Consider the following 18,258-nt stretch of genomic DNA (forward strand, 5'->3'; position numbering starts at 1 on the left):
GAATGGATGGGGTTGAAATGGAGTTTGGAAATTTTATTGGAAGATGCAGAGGATTTTCCAAAAGAGATTCTAGGATTTTGTCTTTCAATGAAATACAATTCTTTTATTTTAGAAGAAAATTCTGTCCTTTTGGGGAACCCTTTGTTTCGAGGAACAGGTTCATCATAGTTTCATGATTTCGCAGAGGACAAGAAGCCACGGCTAGGCCAGATACGAAGTCGAGTTTAATTTGCAATATTCCATGTTTGCTTGGCCCGCGATGCTCACGAAAGTCTTCTACTTTCCTGGAGGCTCTCAATCCCGGGTTGCTTCATCATCTGGCGAAATGAATCCTTGAAGGTTTGACACAAAACCACGTATAAAACGGCCTCTGTAAACTGTATACTCCCTGCTTGTAAATACTCCACTCGGTGAGTTTCTTTATTTTCCGCCTGCGAACCAGGAAGTGGCGACATACCTTGTATGATACATTCACGGCTACCACTTTCTGAAACACCAACAGCTCAGCGTAGTTTTATCATATCGGGGGGCGTAAATATAAAAATGGAAATGTGTGCAAGGATAAAAATAGATGGAGATTAAAATATTTACTTAGAAATATAACGAAGAATATGTATATATACATATATTTAACATAATAATGAATGCTTGGTTTACGAGGAATATGAGTATCGTCTGGTCAAAGAAAATGGAAAAATCTGATTGAATTTGTCGCGAGTACAAAGAACGAGGCGCACGTTCGTCGAATAAATACGTTTACCGAGTAAACAGAGCTTCTACTGGAATATCGGACTTCCAAACATTTTGGGAGACAAGTTTTCGAGCGCGTTGATTGTGTTGATACGTGTTAATTGCTCGAACAACTGTCGTTAAACAAGGGGAGTGTTCGCGTAACCGAAACCGTGTATTTAGATTATTCTCTAAAACGGATGGATTATTGCATTTAGTTTAGTCGAAATGGCAGAGAAAATTAATACGATGTTAAATCCAATTACTTCTTTTTAAGATAATAATAGGATATTAAATATGATTATTAATTAACGACGAATTCGCTCCAATTATTGTGGGATTGATTACGTGAACTTTAGATTGCCTAGGATCCTCTGTTGACAAATCACAATAAACTGGGATGCAGCTTCATCCTTAATTAAGAGAAAATTGACGAACTTTCTTATCGATTCCATTCCAGAGTCCAATATCTTCGATTCTACTCAAGACACTTTTGTCGAACACTTAAATTAGAATTATGTTTCAGAAGCAAACGAAAGTACCAAAGCCACGTAAGCAGATTAAACGAATGAAAAAATATATATATGTTGTAAGCCCATGAATTGTGAATACTTAGAAATAATTTTAGTTTATTTCGAAAAAGTTTATTTTCTCGTCGGAGATTTACATTTCTAAAGAATACTTCCTGCAAAATCAAACGCTTTCAGATGAGAATTTTAAGACGCGTAACCTCTTTTGTTCGTTTTTCTGTGTCATCCTCAATGAAAAGAAACTACGTGTGTTGCACGATACGTAATTCGTCTAGTAATCGGCCTAGTTCCGACGATCCCTTCAATTTCAAAGAGTAAAACAGTACGAAAAGCATAGGAAAAAAGATAATATTACAGAAACAAAATATGAAGTATCCACGTAAAAGTAAAGAAATTTTTATTACACTAGCAGATGTAAAGTGTTCATTTGTGTTCTAGGAAACGAGATACATAATCTATTAATAACAGCGGACTACTGGAAAAATATTTCATTATCGCCACACGAATGTCATTCTAGTTGCATAAATTTCTTTATCTAGGTAGACATAGACTATTTTTATTTGAACGATAAAACGACTATCGTATGAATTATAGAACGAGACTAAAGTCTTCAAGTTTCTACAAAGTGTGCATATAATTTTAGTTTTATTAAATGGCAAAATTTGTATTGTCACTTCTAATCGGGATTCTTTTGTTAATTTTCGTTATTTTCCTTCCATTTTGCTGGGACAGCTCTGGAAAGGTGCCAGTTCCATTTTTAAATGGAACCATGGTACTTCTTCCTCCTAGTGTTTCAGAGTGGATCGAAACGAATACGGTAATGATACACCGAGCTGTATGTTATTGGTATTTGGCTCGAGAAACGCATTCGAAGTGCGAGGGAGAATAATATTCGCGATTATCTACATCGAACGCGAATGACGTTCATTCCTTGTCCAGTTCTCCACGCTGTTACACAACGATGACGAAGTATTCCATTCTTGGCCGTTCCATGCTTCCAAAAAAGTGATTCTCACGATTTTCATTCAATTTTTATTTCACTTTTACTTTTACTTTTACTTTTCATTCGACTTTAATTTTAATTTTACTTCTCGTTCAATTTCAATTTTATTTTCGATTTTCCACACCCCTATCTAGACCATTTAAAAAGTATAAAAAACATAATGCAAAAGTCGCGAAAAACAAGAATTTAAAAGAAACAAGGTATCACCGGGTACAACTAAAACTCCCTTAAAAAGAAATATCGTTGAAAAAGGGTTGTTCCTCCCATCCCTCGTCATCGACTCACAAGTAAATTCTCGAAGCTTTCAGAAAGATGCTCGCTCCACTACGAATCATCGTCCCCCTCATCTTCACTCCCAAGAAGTGTTCGTCGCAGAGTCGCCATCAGAAATTGGACGAATTCTAGGTACAGAGGGGGGAGGGGACAGGACGTTGCATGGGGAGTTAGCCAAAGGGAGTAACCGAGTTCGTTCCACCGTTTACGGAAATCAACGACTGCTCTATGCAGGTTAAGAGAGAAATTCTTTCCTTGAATTTCCGCGGCTGGAATATAGGTTATCGGGGATGTAAGGCGAAAGAGGGTGGGCCGCGTTGGAGGTCGAAGTCAAAGTGTAGGGGGAGGAAGAGAGAACGATGGCCGTGGTGGGGGGTAGGACAAAGAAGATCCTGAATATTGCTGACGATGCCATCTTCGAGTGCTCTTCAGGCGGAGTTTCTCCGTTTAACTCGTTGCTCCCACCCCCATCCTTGTTTTTCATCATACATCTTTTATCGCGGTTACGCGGCTATATCAACCCCCTCGTGAACACGCAGGTGATCCAGAAATGTCAGCACGCAGCCAAGGAACCCCTAAACGAGGATCTAACTTCGCTTTTACAACCCCTTTACGATTATGTCTGACTCAAGGGGATGGTCTGTCTTGGAACTTTAAAAAGGGACGCTCGATCATTTTCTCTCTCGAATACCGTTGCCAGTAGCTTCTTTAAACTTTGCGTGATTATTTGTATACGTTTCAGGAACATGCGTATTTTTTATTCTTGAATATGTATCGAAAAATCGATCAGTTTCTTTAAATTCCAAAGCAGAAGATCTCTTTAAGTCGCACAGCTAATGTGCAACATGAAATTTCAGATTTCAATGCACGAATACATTTAGAAGAAAATTCTTTCAAATTTTTAACCGAGATATATTAGAAAATGGCGTGGTGTCGGGTTTTTCTAGAAGTCAACGTTTTTCAGAACATGTCCCAGTTCCCGGTACCACCCTGTATACGAAGGTCATCATCTTGCAATTTTGTGTCAAGCGTAGCCATTTGATGGAAAACCACGTTAACTCGCGACACGTCTTAAATTATTCCAGAGTAGCTGGAGTTTTCCGAGGGAAGCGCCAAGAAGAAATCCCTTTAGAAAACACAAGATTACGCGTTTCGCGTTTTCTTGTAAGTGTTCACTCAACAGATTCAGCTTTTCAAATATATTCGACGAACAAAGTAGATACTTCATTGCATACTGTGGAATTCTGCGTCCGAGATGCCGAGGAGTGGAAAAGTTCTCGAGGAGGTAAGCGAGTAAAGACATTCCAAGAGGCTGTTATTTTTAACAAATTTTCAGAATTTTATCATTTATATCAACTACATTCATAATCTACTATCAGTTTCTCGATAAGCACTTGAAAAAAATATTGCTCTAAAACGACACATCCTAATGTATATGTATAGTGTACGTGTGAACGGTTATCAATGTTCCGGGTTCGATCTCTGCAGGAAATATCGCGTCATCGTTACTCATCGTCACTCGGTGCCCTGGACACGATGCATCACGAAGATGAAAACCATAAACGACCCTTTTCCGAACTCCCACCATCATTTTACAGATGTCATATCACGTCGTATATCTCTACGTTACAGCAGTGACTAATGAATCCATGCCAATTGTTCAACAACGAATCTAGAGGAGATTTAAAATTTTGTCTTTCATAAAACATATTTAATTATCAAATTTTATGTGAAACATGTTAAGCGAGTGCATTTTAAGACTATTTATAGCCTATTAAAACCTAATTGCCGATAGAAGAGGAACTTTAACCCACGATAGTTCATCGATGATGTGGTTATCTTCCGTTAAAATCGCTGATATCCTTTTTCTTCAGCCTCTCCTCGATAACCTTTTTCTTAAGCGTCCTTTTGCGAAGAACACTTTTACGCTCTTTTAATTAAATTGTTAAATATCGTCGTCAATCTTCCCCTGGTACCTTCTCGAACTTGGAAAATTGTTTGTCGAACGTAGCAAAACGACGAGTAAATATTTCCTCTTAAACTAGAGTTAGAAAAATAACGACTGAGATTTTCAGACGAAAATTATTCGTTCAGATTCAGAGATTGTTTTCCCCTTAATTTTCATAGCGTGCGTACCTTCGACAAGGTTTGTCGGATTCTAATAACTTCCGTTCAAGGCCTGGTATCGATAATCCCATTGTGAAGTGGGTATCGAGAAAACTCCGGGGTTGAATGGAGTGCCGTAGTACCGCAGGAGACTGCTAATGCACTGTCAACAATGGATCTTTCACCGCGAAATCTCTTCCTCCTGGAACGAATTCACCCTCTACCGATTCCTGAACCGTGATTATTATTAACATTTAAACGAATACTATATGGAAAAAATAATAATTTAAAATTTGAAGCAGAGGAAGTAATAATAATATGCATGATTCACTTTCGTTAAAGTCTGAAAATATTCTTCAATTTATAATTTTACTATCGTGCTCAATTAAAAGCTTGGTTGTTTTGCATTTACTTGTTCGAAATAGATAGATTGGATGAAATAGAAATAAAATAGAGTATTGTAATAAAGAAAGGTGCTACAATAAACACGTTTGACAATAGGAATGATTGTTAGGACCTCCAATTCTTAAAACAGAATCCGACTGTTCTAATTTTAGCTCGACGCTTCTTGGTTACCGCCACTTGTTGCCTCCTACTTACAATTGTGCTATTCTCACTCCGTTTCTATCGCACTGCTTCAATGGTCACGACGAATACATTTTCAGAATACATGATTCGCATCAAAAACAGTCTCGAAAAAGTTCATACGTTCTAATAAATGACACTATTACGAGTAACATACTTAATCGTTGCAATGACAGGTTGGTTGGAAAGATATTTTAGGTAGGAATTATTATGAGAAGTCTTGAAGGCTCTAATTATAGTTTAAAACCAAGTGGATTTAAATCTAGGCTATCAAGGAGCGAGTCTTGAGCTGAAATGAATTCTTGGAAATTGTTCCGCGGCCACTCTCGAGTTGTTTTCTGATTAGTGGGAACTACTCTTTGTAAGCTGCGGAGAAGTCTTGTTAAAACCCACCTTTGCCGTCGAGAGAGTGGCCGCTCTGCTACTTGGACACCACGAGTGCCTTCTGAATGAACTGAGGATAATAATAATAATAATAATAATAATAAAAAAAGGGATGCGACTAAATTAACGAAGACGATTACATTGTAATATGTTTGATTATAGGTTGAGGATTACTTGACTGAATCGGTCAAAATTCACTGGAAAGTAAAATTAAGAAGAATGGTTGATTGTTTGCAAAAAAAAAAAAAAAAAAATTACAAACAATGTATACATACAATTGTCTAATAATTTTATTTGTTTTTAGATAATCAGAACAAGAGAATTTGGAAGCCTGCAGTGAATATAACGCGCCAAAAGAAAAGGGAAGTAAATAAGGGATGATAGTCCCGATGGAAAAATCCGCGAATGAGAAGTTCGTAGTTGAAAGGGTAGTTAAAAAGAAAATTAATAAATGCGGAAGTTTCGATCACGTGGGTGACTGGTGGTCGGTGGTCCATGAAGAACATTCAATATCGAATCATCGAGGGAAGAAACGGTCCTCGAAGAACTATGTGTTTGACCAACTTCCTAAAAGTGGTGGCAGTTTGTGGTGGGGTGACGACAGTAGTAGAGAGAGAGAGAGAGAGAGAGAGGGAGAGGGGTTGGAACGAGCATGAAAGCACGAGGAAGAGGATCAGTGTACCAGAGAAAGAGGGTAGCGGCAAGTGCGGAGCTGCCACCCTTCGTCAGCTGTCCTGTACGAGGCAGCCAGTACGCGTCGTGGCTTCGCCACGTGCTTCTCGTGTCTTTGGAAAGTTTTGTGACCGATCATTGTGCGCCAAGTTTTCTCATTTTCGACGGGTTCCCGCTCGTCCAGACTCGAGACACGAGCTTCCGTGATTTCACAATGGGATCGATTGAAAGGATTTCGACGAACTCATCATCAGCGTTCATCGTTTGGTTCTCGTGACTGTGCGATGAGGGGACCATTACAACGTCACCGATGGAACCTCCAATCTGCGAAGATCGAGCATAATAGGTGAGTCTGTGGAGAATTTATCATAGAGAATGTATTACATTATATAAAATAGTTACTAATTTTAATTTAGTAAAAATAGTTTGGTGCAGCAGCGTCTCCTAATTTCAGGGATCGTTCGAATGATTTACGTTAGTTTAATTCACTCGGTTTCTGTTTATTTTTTGTTTTGCTTATTTTTCTGTCGAATTTTTTTTTAAAATTACGTACAATTTTTAGTACTTATGACAAGTTTTCGAACGAGCCTGACATTGTTCTAATTTAAAACGGGAGTGATTTTCCCCGTCGAAAATAAAGTTATCCCTCTTCTTCAATGAGGACAATTTAAAAACTTATGGAGAGAAGTTTCGAAGCACGAAGAAGTGAAAAGTTTCAAGTACATTTTAGCCAATGAAAAATGCTTTCTTTATAATGTGAAATTGTCCTAATAACTTAATCATTCTGAAACCTAAATTCGTTCAATTTAGCCCGTAACGTAAAAAAGTTATCCAAAGTTTAGCCTGAGGATTTTATAGATACATAAAAACGCCAGTAGTTTAAATATTTTTTTTTACACGTTCTCTTTCATTCGTAATTGCCTGAAATTTTAACGTTCAAGTATAATCATTAACATTAAGGAACAAAATTTTACGACTACTCGTCGTCATACAAACTTATGGCATCCACATAAAATTACAAACATGGAGACTTTTCCTTCGGAGCGGCCATACATTATCTCCTAGACAGCTGTAAACTCTTTCCATATTTCGTGTCGAATTCCGGTGACAAAATATCTTACATTCCCTTCGACCGTGTATGAACATAAAAATTCGAGGGAAAATGTTTCACGTTTACGCCGGAAAATTCCGAGAATATCAGGGATTGGAGAAAACGAACGCACCTCTATAAAAGAGGCCCCTAGTTTTGTCTAAAATAGCGCGGATTTATCTTGCCGCGAGCAAAGATATTTGTGAGGGAAAAAGGTGGCACTTAGGCGTGGGAATTCCCCGCGCGACTTATCGTCCTTCGATGCGATGACGATAATCCAACCGGGGGAAATAAATTCGCGCTTCTCGCCTTGCACATCGTCGCTGAAACCGAAGAAAAAAGAAGAGAAATAAACTGGTTCGTAAATTTATCTACGATGTACCTTCTTTCGGGGAAAGTGTTTAATAATTTACGAGAGTAAGTCGTGGCTTGGCAGAAAATTCGGTGAAACGAGGGGGACTCGTAAATTGAATTTATTCGCGGTGAATGAATGAAAGAATATACCAAATAGATAAATTGCTTCGGAACTTTCAAGACGATCCCATCCTCCATTAGTCCACTCGACCAAGGATTGATAGATTTCTCATTTTGCCACCTTCTTCAGCGTTCATTCAGGCCAGTCCCTTCGATGAACTCGATCGTTGTTAAATGTCGGAGACATGTATACACCTAGCAGTCTGATTTCTGTCGAACGAAACGAAGGCAGCAGGTATTCGCGGGCTGATTAGAAAGTTTTATTGTAAAAGTTGCGCTTTCCACCGGAGGATCTTTCCTGTATTGTTAAGAATTAGGTCGGTGGTATTTCGTTCGCCCCTTTGGCAATCACTTTAAAAGCGCACTTTTCACTCCCAGCGCATCGTCCATGCCTGCCGAACTTTCTGTTTCCGTACTGTTCAATTAAAGGACATCAGATCGCCGTGTGTCGCGAGATTTCATCGTCGCGAATTCAATTTAAAAAGTTGAGGGCATTGTTGTGGGCATTGGAAACGTGGCCAGGCGTTTACAGTGTAATATATATTGCACAAATTTCTATTTCAATTATTTCAACGAAAAACTAGAATTTACTATCATTTTTTCTTTCAAATTTCTATACATTTAGAACGTGTAGTGGAGGAACGTTGGCACAACATAATTGGAAGGGTGGTTCCTCGTGCACAAATGAAAAATAAATGAGAAATGAAGACTAAATGAATTTTTCAAATATTTCATTGTTGAGGAAATCGGATTTAAATACTTGTCGAAGATATTCCGATGCTAAACTCATCCTTCTACTCCCAGCTTCGCGGTCACTAAATTTTACGTATCTTTCTCTAAAATAACAAAAATTAATAATCGGTGTAACTCCCGATCAATTACCCAAAGCGATCACAGTGCCAGACGGTACTGTTGGTCGATTCGATAGCGTACCGTGACTAGGGCAACAACTATCGTGAAAACACAATGGCCACATCGCGATAAGCTCCGAGTTCTGGTTTGAAAAGAGCGAAGAGGCTCGGTAACATTATTTATCGCGACATTTTCACGGCGACGGAGAGGCCTTGTCAACCCCTGCAGATTTCGTTTTCTGGAGGATCGTTGGGACCAAACGATGCGTCTTGTGTTCACGAGCGTGCAATGCAATTTCTCGTTGACCCACCCGAGATTCAGAGTTTAAGCCTGTGAAATTAAAGGGCACCGATCGAAACAGAGGCGCGAGCTACGAAACGAGCTGGCGAATATTTTCCGATGACTAATTGCGCGACGATACGTGTATTATCTTCGCTTGAAATTATTTTGTCTGCTTTCCTTTTATTTGTTCATTTTTCGCACTTTTCTCTGTGAGAAATAATTTGACAATCCTGCGAGTGAATCGCATCGCGATCGTCGAGCTTCGTGTACGCCAGTCGATTAATTAAATACAACAGTTCAAATAGGCATCGATGACGCGACGCGTTAATTTCCAGCACGCTTCGTTCACTTCATATTTGACGCGAGCGAAGCTTGTGTGCAACTTGACGATGTAATTATCCTCGTGAAGGAGTCGTCCACGTTCTAGTTCAATTAACTGGCCATTTACGATGTGCATAAAATTGTATGCAAACCACCGTGCCAGCGTGTCGAGTGTTAATTCGATATCGAAGTTAACGCGTTGACATCTAGAACGAGTTGACAATTAACCCTTGGTACCGCGAGGACTCTGAGATCGGACGAAATTCGCCTCTAAATAGGTACTTCGAATAAAAGACACGATATTCGCCCCTCATTCGTTGAATAAAAATTAAAAATTAAAATTTTCATTTACAACGATTAAACAAAATCTCTCGTAATAAAACATTTTTATTCCATCGAATAAACGTGCCTATCGAATAAATTATTTCGCCAGTAATCATCTTTTATTTCTTAGTATGATACTTGACGAATAGGTACGAATTTAAAGCGCATTACTGGAGCAGAAAATAGCATATTACGACGACAAGGTTGTCTCGCGTACCTATTTTAACTGAGCACTTTTTTTTCTAACTTTTTGTAGGCACTATGTGGCTCTAAATTTTTCTCTGCTCTCTAAATCTCGCTAACTCGCGTCGCAGAGGCATTAGTCAGACCAGAACATGCCTTATTGAGCACAATCACATTGCAATACGAATAAATCTATTTTTTGTTTTGGATCAGCAAAGTATCTCTCGATTAGAAAGTCGCAGCATCGAGTGAAACAAAGCATAATTCAGCCACAGACCTTTCGTACAGTAAAAATTTTATTCCCTTTTGAGCTTTTACAGACAGTTCGATTGCAACAATAAATTGTTTACTTTCTCCAAATGTTTTATCGGTGTATTGGAAAACTATTCCAGCCTTTTCAGTGGCTTCCCATCTCACAGGCACTCTTGCTAATTGTATTGATCATCCAAACTTATAATTCGATTAACCAAGAGTACCGGTTGGCTCGCAGAAAATAGAAAGCTAGGTAATTTTATGGGTCGTGAAATTGAAATTAAATTATTCCACGGGCATCTCACAATTTTCATTCGAAGAACTAGTGGAACACAAATATTTCTTCTATTCTTCCATGTCTTCAAAAATAAACGATTCAAAGGTTAGCTCGTTGTTATCATAAGCCAGAGGAGAAAGTTAGAGGTTGAACGCTGGAAAAGTCTCGCTCCAAAGAATGTCGCGTAAGTTTTTCTCGCGGTACCGAATTTTGTAAACAGAAAAAAAAGAGCTGGAAAAGCTATCGCAACTCGGTAGATCATTACCAGCGCCTGGGCGCAAAGATGAGGGAAACCCACCGACCTCATCTGCAGAGCCATCCTTTATTTGTCGATCAACAACGCCGGTCCTTTTTGCAGGCTCCCTATTTCACGACTTCGGACTTCCTTCGAGCTGGCTTTTTCCGTTAGCTTCGGTATCCTCTGCGCGTGTATTTCCTCTTCGTTTCACTCGTTACCACTCAGCTCGATATTAAACGTCCAATGGAAATATCATTCTTGCCGGCTGGGTCTCATCATTTACCAGCTGGAGAAGGCAGGACGAACCATCTGGCGAGCTCTGCATATCGTTGTGCAGATGTGGTTGTTTTTTTACGGGTGCATTCTTTCTTGGTAAATAAGTATTCAACCCTCTTTGGGCCAGTGTAACTTTGAATATACTTGTTAAATGACTTTCGTTGTCTTTAAACAGAGGATTAACTTGAAATTCCTTTATACGAATCAGTCCCCCAACTCGCAACCTGTAGACGTACTTTTTCCACTCACGTTTCAAGACTTTCGCCAAGCCACAGGTCAAGAAAAGTAATCATCTGAAAATTCGAAAGCTACACGTGTCCCGGCATAAATCAAAGCATCCCTCGCGAATCTGGTCCACGGTGTACTATACTTTCCGCTGATTTATGTTTCCCGTGGAAATTGTCTCACCGGTACGTGATATCAGCTGGTAAAGAGCGGAACGAAAGGCGTACACGTGACGGAGAAGTTCCGCGACAGGGAACGCCATTGGCTAAACCGATAAACAGCAGAAAGCTTTAGCCAACGCGAGCTATCCCAGAAGAATATTTTCCACGGATGCTTCCGGCAGACACGAGTTAGAAAAATCCTCCTAAAGGATGGTCCTCGCGATCGAATAACCGCCGTCGCGGATAAGGTCCTTTTCTTTTGTTGGAAAAGTGCACGCTGCGCACCGCGAGCTGTTTCCTTGTTCCATTCCTCTTATCTGTGAAATATTACTCGGCTCCTTTCCAAGGATCTGGCAGATATTTTTTACCGAACGTATCGTAAAGTTCCCTCTAGGAAGTTCATCAGTTCTGCATCAAGCTCTCTTCAAGCGCGACACGCTGAAATGGGGTTAGTTAGCACCTCATGGGCGCGCGATAAGGCTTTTTAAGCTTGGAGAGTATGCAGGATGATAGAAAAAGGAAAGGGAAAAAGAGACGTGTAAATAGAAGTGTCGGAATCGTAGGAGCTGAAGGATATGGGTGCAGATGGAGGCAAGAGTGAGGGAATTTTCTGTGTTTGGAGTGAATGGGAGCGAAATTTACCAAGAGACCAATGAAGTAGCAACGAGGCTCCTTTTTTGTTATTACAAATGTGGAAGGTGATAGAGGAAAGGAAGAGGAAAAGAAAGGCACGAGAAAGGAGCGAAAGGACATGGTTACAGTTAGAGGCACGGTTACGAATATTTCGAAATGTTTAAAAGTTCTTAATAAGTAACTGTAACACAATTTCAGGACTCAGCAAACTGAAAGTTGCTTACGTTTAATTCCGTTAAATTAAACTCACTTAAAGACGCACCTGGGACCAAGTTTATTCGTCGTAATTAATGTATTCAAAAAGAAATTGTACAGGTAAAGAAAATTAGAATTAAAAAGTATGGCATAGAAATGATTATAAATAGCACAAAATTTAGTGTCGTATACAGGACAGAAACTCGATCATTTTCGAGACATAAAAAGAGAACTTTTACAAACTGCTGCCACTTCCACTGTTATTGGGCTTGCGGTCCTTGTCTATGTCCTGATCAGGGGCATCGTTGCGATCAGCGTTACCACGATCATCAGGATCGATTTTATTGTTTTTGACATCGTCGTGTGAGAGCTTCAGCTGCGGTTCTTGCGATTTCTGCCTCTGAGGACTACGATTTCTAGAAACGGATCTTCTGGATTTTCCGGTTACGCTGCACTTGCATTCTTGACGCGCAGGCGTTTTTCTTCTTCCTGGAAAGGAGACAAAAATTTAAAAAATTTTTTAATTCGATACAATACTTCCAGAGATTGCTCTCTATATACAATGTTTCCTCTTTACAATATTAGTACGCAAGTATAGATTAATAAAACGAAAAAGAACTTTTAGACATTTTTCATGTCTTCCTCCCACAGGTGTCCATTGCCAATCGCACAAATTCAACTATCGAAAATAGTTTCTTTTGCTCGAACGTCTCCAATGTCTGTCTAGTTTCTCACAATTTCCACAATTTGTCTACTTTCCACGAAACGATCGCTTCTAAAACCTCCCGATGGGAGAAACGGAATTATAGCCGGGTCTATGATTTTCATCCAGAGTACTTGTGTTTCTTACCTCTAGTCTTTCTATCCTCGTAGTCGCTGTTATCCGATAGATCGGAATAGTATTCCTGATCCCTCGACTTCACCTTGCCCCTTTTACGATTGAACGACGACGCGTTTCCGATATCGGCTTTCATTCTGCTTTCGGAGATCCTGCGTCGCGGTGACCGATCCCTCTCCACTTTCTCTTTGTACTTCAGATTTCGCATTTTCCCCATGTGCTCCACCGGTCTCTCTTCCTTTCGCGATCCACTTCGTCGTCGCCGTCTTTTCTGACGACTACGACTTCGTTTGCTCCTCTTATCGCGATGTTGTTTCTTCCGTTTACCTCTGCACAGGATTTTTTTTATCATTTTTTACTTTTAATTGCAACGATGTATACTTTCATCTATTTTCATTCGACTCTTTCGAAACCCTCCGATAGCATTACCTTGATCACCTATTCCTTGATTACCTTGATTACCTATTTCTGTTTACCAATTTGTTGAACGTGTAAAACATCCCCATTTGAATGTCATTTGTGGACGAGGGCCACGATGGCAAAATCGCAGGGAAATATTGGGGGCGAGTACAAAATTATAAGCTTCCTTCAAGTGCACTACAAACACGCTGCATTTTGTACAAACGCAACGTCCAATTCGTTGAAGTATAATTGCTCGCGTATTACTGGGCGAAGTCTGAGAGTTCCGCGGGAAATGTTTGCAGTCTACTCGCGAACTGTATTTTCAGGGACGCAAATCAGTTAAGTAAGCGATTCATCGTAATAAAATCGCTACGAAACGGGTTTTTAACGCGAGGCTACGCCGTTTTGCGCGATCCCTCGAAATCAGAAGCGCCGCTTTATCGTCAAAGGGAAAAATGAGAGAAAGGGGTCGCTTGAATTTCAGAGAAAAATTAATTCCATTGTTCGACCAGTGAATAATCAAGTTCTAAAAGGGAGAAACGCTGTCGATGGAATGTTTACAAACATGCATCGCGACTATTATTTGTTATCGCAGTCAACAAGCTCTGAATCCCATCTCACATTTACATGTCCTATCTGACTTTCTACGCAATGGCACACCTTATTCTTCTTAAATCTTTGTTTTCATTTAGCTTTACGCTTATTACTTTGTTCCTTTTGTACCCTTTCTAGTTTTCTCAACCACCCAGTTCCTTCCAACTTTATCTTATTATTTCCTGTCCCATTACACTCCTCCACAAATGTTTCGGCGTACTATCTACCAGACCACACGTGACGCACACTCCCGTTCTTACTAAACTAATATTCGTTTTCCTTCTTCAAAAAATATCCACACCTTTAGCCATCCTCGTCGTCTGTCTGCGAATACTTCGCTAACCTCTTTACCCAACAAAATTGACAAAATCTATTGTACATCTTTCTCTTTCTCTTTCTTCTCGAGGTAAATTCCCTCGTGGTACATTTCCTGAAGCATTTTTCTAAATCCATTTCGCCCAAGAGTTTTTTCTCGCGCCTCTTTTCCCTTGAAATGTTTTAACCTTTCAACCGCGAAAGCCTCTCAGGTAGTGTAAATTATTTGACGAATGGCTGCTAAACAGGACGGACTCGAAATGTCGAGAAAATATGAGGTGTATCTTTTTGTCAATTGTAATCTACTCCTATGAGCTTAAGGAAGGATATGTGACATCTTTTTTTGTTGCTAAACTCTTTAAACTTTTCGTTTGAGAAGAAGCTGAGCTCTCTTGATTGAATAATCAAGTTTTACTTCGCACCTGTTCTCATCTCTGCAATCAGAGCTCGATCTCCTAGCTGATGGCACTCCATCTAGAGTAGTCATTCTTTCCAGGGATTCTCCGTCGTTATCCTCGGTCTCGGACTGCTTAAGAGGCGCCGGATTTAACGTGAACAGTGCCTTGTAACGACCACTTCGGTGCCGCAGGAGCCCCGCGTTTACTGCGTGCTTGAGGGCACGATGGACCTAAAAATTGATCTTCTATGAAACCGAAGACGATAGTTTCTCTCCGCGTTTACGACTCCGAGAATCCCCTTTTATTTTTTATTTGATTCCATATTTCCCGACTCGTGTTTCCACGAACGAATGATTTCTTCGGATAAACTCTCTAGTGTTTGCAATAATGGAAAGATAAAGTTACCATTATATCTCAAGTGGAAATAAAGTTTAGAAGAGATATCGGAGAGTGGATCAGAGTTGTTTAAACTAACAGGGCAAGCAATGTTTAAGTAGACTGTGATCGAATAGCACTTGAATTACGTTCGAAATACCAAGGTTTTCCATTGCAACAAATTTTTCCACGCTCTGTACAACGTCCTGGGGCCATTACAGGTATCAATGCTGACGAGTTCGAAAAATACAATGCAAGCTGTTCTCGCAAACAAAGCTTCGGCGTGAGAAAAATGCTAAGCCTGTGCAGGCTTTCAGAATTCTAGTATGAAAGAGAATGCTCCAAGTGGCTTTCTCGGGCAAAGATGCCAGCTTCACGGTTTCGTTCCATCGATTGGACACGTTTGGAAATTCCTGGAATACTTTGAATTGTTTACGAACTATCTACCATACCGTGGCTTGGGATCCCGCGAATTAGAAGTCGATCTTTGGTGAAATAGACTTTGGAATATCTGTGGGAAAAGGAACTTAAACAGGATTTTTAGTCTCAAGGCATTGTTTTTTAACAATCACAAGGTAGATAAATAAAATTAAACGATGACTTTGCCATGCGTGTATACACATGCGTCTCTGTCACCTGCATCGTGAGGTTCCTCGGGGTGGATTTGGAAGTTCCCCGTAGGAAGTCGAGGACATCTCTAGCAGTTGATCCTTTGATCCCTCGCAGATGTACCACCGCGTCAAGAACACGGTTCATTAGCCGTGGATTCGACGGGTGCCCCATGTTGTCTTAAAAGCTGAAACCACTCGTAACTTCCAGGCTTATGCGCGTACACTGCGAAAAGAACGAAAGAAGAAGATTGGTATTCCTTACGGGAAAGGATAGTTGAGATGGATGTTACCTTGGAGTATTTAGGATGACGTCGATGTTAACGATGAGAGTTTTCTCATGTCTATTCACATACATGAATACAGAATTTCTCTAAACCACAAATTTAATTAAAACATGTCGTATTCTACGGAAATGACCGACAAATTGACATTTATTGAAACGCGTTGCTTGGCATTTTTGTTGTCTTTTTTTTTTCTCTCTCTAGTCTCGATTAACTTCAGCACACTTTGAATCGAATCTGCGACAAGTCTATCACGTGACAAGCTTTCACTGCTTCGCACATCCTCAAACACAGACAAACTTAAAAAAATGGACTCATCGGACTAATCACGTTATAAAACCACCCGTTTCCGTATGTAGCCTCCTAAAATAAATCAGCATTTTCGTTGGCAACCCTTCCGTTTCAATTTGGCTGCTTCCTGTATGCTCAGCGAGTGATCATACCCGTTTGAGAGAACGAATTGGGAAAGGGTGGCGACGTTTAACGAAGAAGCGACGTACAGACGAAAACGTTGCTGATTATCGTCGCGCGTCGCGGTGAATTAAATTGAAAGTCAAACGCAGTTTCTCGGATGACGCAGGGGCTTCTCGCGCGAGGTGTTTGCCGTAGTTGGGGCTTGTTTGCTGGAATTGCGGCCTCCGCTCGTTTTCCAGGATCCGCGGGACACTGGCACGGTGTTTTGTGTCTCATCGAACGACACCGAGTTTCCACGGGAACGTCGGTTTCCCCCGTACAAAGGAACACCCATCACGGACGAATTAATTCGTTAATTCGATTCCTTTCCGCGGCGGTCGATTGGCTGCGCCCGCACGCTCGTCGGAGCACGCTTCCAGAATAGTATTAATTATCGTTGATCCACCACCGCGTAATCGAAGCGTACCTGTCACTGACGCCAATCGACGAGCTCGACTGCAATGTTCTCCAGTAGGAGGATCGCTCTAAAGGAAAATCTCTGAAAATTAATTCCAAGGAAATAAATTCCTTTATTTGCAGAGAGTTGCTCGACTCTTTACGACTCTGATATTTAATATTGGTATTATATGTTGACGATGTGTGTGAACATGTGAATATGTATATCGTTATCTATCGTCAAGAATGAGACTGTTTTCTTACGAGAATTTACCCTAGCTCTGCGATTAATTTCCAGTGTGAAAAAGACAATTATTATAGGTAATATTTTTGAATTATATTTAAGTCTGTAGTAGTTTGTTTTATATCCATCCATGTTTGAAGTCACCTAATCTAGCTCAACTGAAAATCGCTGAATCCTGGCTTCGATTCACCGAAATCATTCCACTCATTCGTAATCCATCGATTTGTTATTTCGACGCGGGGATCCAAAAGATGCAATCTTCCGCAAGAACAGAATATAGCATCCGATTCGAGCTCCAAACTCTATTCCGCGATAGCTCTACGTCACGCTCTATTTGTTCCCCTCGCATCAGGCGTTTATTTTATTATCCTTCCCTGGAGAGGTCCTTCTGTCATCAGCATATTCATTCATCGGATCGCTAACGAACTTTAGAACCGAATTCCCACACTCCCTTTTTTTCATTTGCGCGGCGTGCATCATTTGCCATGGAATAAAACCGGAATAATTTCGACCTCTGTTTTCACTCGTCGACGCAAATCGTTGTCTACACTCACGACAAAGTTTTATCGGTGACGTGGTCCGAACGAAGCTAAAATGCTTGGGCTATCAAGCATCTGTATATTTCTCTAGTATCATATGTTTCACGGTAAGATAATTGTAACCTGTGCTACTATTATCTGATTCAGATGGAATTTCATTTCATGGATAACCTTTTTGTTTCAGAAGCAGAAAGTGTCGAAACGCTCGGCGTTTGAAGCGAATTGATGAACGAACCACGACGCGTTGTAAGGGAGGATCAGTCCCAGGACATCATGAAGCAGCAAGTCCTACTGGCCCTCGCCAATCTAATCACATCCTACGCATCTTTTCTGTAAGCATGCCATTTTCTTGCTAGCACATACCAAGCTATTTAAATAGATTTCTTATTGCTCGAGCATCGTACCAACGTGCACACATTTAATCAGTTTTTTAAGTAGAAACTCCTTGAAACGAGATTCAACTTTGAAGAGAGTACCCAAGCTGATTGAATCGCACGGGCTAGCTTTGAATGATTTCCGATCGAAGTGCATTCTGGATGGAAAACCATAAATGCAACCGTGGAATATTCGGAGGAAGGACGATCGTCGTAATGCAGATCGTTGGTACCCTCCTCGATCCCTCTTGTCAGACAATTAACCCAATTGGGATCGATCGCTGAATAACCCTTCCTTCCTTAGCGTGGCTCTCGTAATTGTTCATATCTCCGTTTCCCCACTCGCGTTGAATTAATTGATCATTTTCGAAAC

The 18,258-nt window shown here is 40.3% G+C and overlaps 2 protein-coding genes across 4 annotated transcripts in view; one reads left to right on the forward strand and one right to left on the reverse strand.

The window, feature by feature from the left end:
- Positions 1–18,258, forward strand: part of LOC128890025 (gamma-aminobutyric acid receptor alpha-like) — a 52,127-nt gene that overhangs the window by 17,472 nt on the left and 16,397 nt on the right. For 2 of the 3 annotated variants that reach the window (XM_054148173.1, XM_054148172.1), the window contains exons 2-3: positions 5,915–6,628; positions 17,696–17,843. In XM_054148173.1, the coding sequence (XP_054004148.1) occupies positions 17,737–17,843 (107 nt within the window). In that variant the 5' untranslated portion in view covers positions 5,915–6,628; positions 17,696–17,736. Of the gene's footprint in view, positions 1–3,998; positions 6,629–17,695; positions 17,844–18,258 lie in introns of those variants that run through there. The other variant, XR_008460537.1, reaches the window with a different exon arrangement.
- Positions 12,301–16,233, reverse strand: LOC128890369 (serine/arginine repetitive matrix protein 2-like). Its single transcript, XM_054148808.1, has 4 exons — positions 15,624–16,233; positions 14,637–14,842; positions 12,916–13,232; positions 12,301–12,554 (listed from the first exon to the last, which is right to left on the reverse strand). The coding sequence occupies exons 1-4, from the start codon at positions 15,768–15,770 to the stop codon at positions 12,301–12,303; spliced, it is 924 nt and encodes a 307-aa protein (XP_054004783.1). The 5' UTR covers positions 15,771–16,233.

The sequence above is a fragment of the Hylaeus anthracinus genome, unplaced genomic scaffold (assembly GCF_026225885.1).
Source record: "Hylaeus anthracinus isolate JK02 unplaced genomic scaffold, UHH_iyHylAnth1.0_haploid 12000, whole genome shotgun sequence".
Lineage (NCBI taxonomy): Eukaryota > Metazoa > Arthropoda > Insecta > Hymenoptera > Colletidae > Hylaeus > Hylaeus anthracinus.

Coding starts and splice junctions, on each gene's coding strand:
- LOC128890369 (XM_054148808.1), bottom strand. CDS start 15,770: ATGGGGCACCCGTCGAATCCACGGCTAATGAACCGTGTTCTTGACGCG. Junction 14,843..15,623: donor CGAGGAACCTCACGATGCAG/GTGACAGAGACG, acceptor ATCAATTTTTAG/GTCCATCGTGCCCTCAAGCA. Junction 13,233..14,636: donor GATTGCAGAGATGAGAACAG/GTGCGAAGTAAA, acceptor AATCCTGTGCAG/AGGTAAACGGAAGAAACAAC.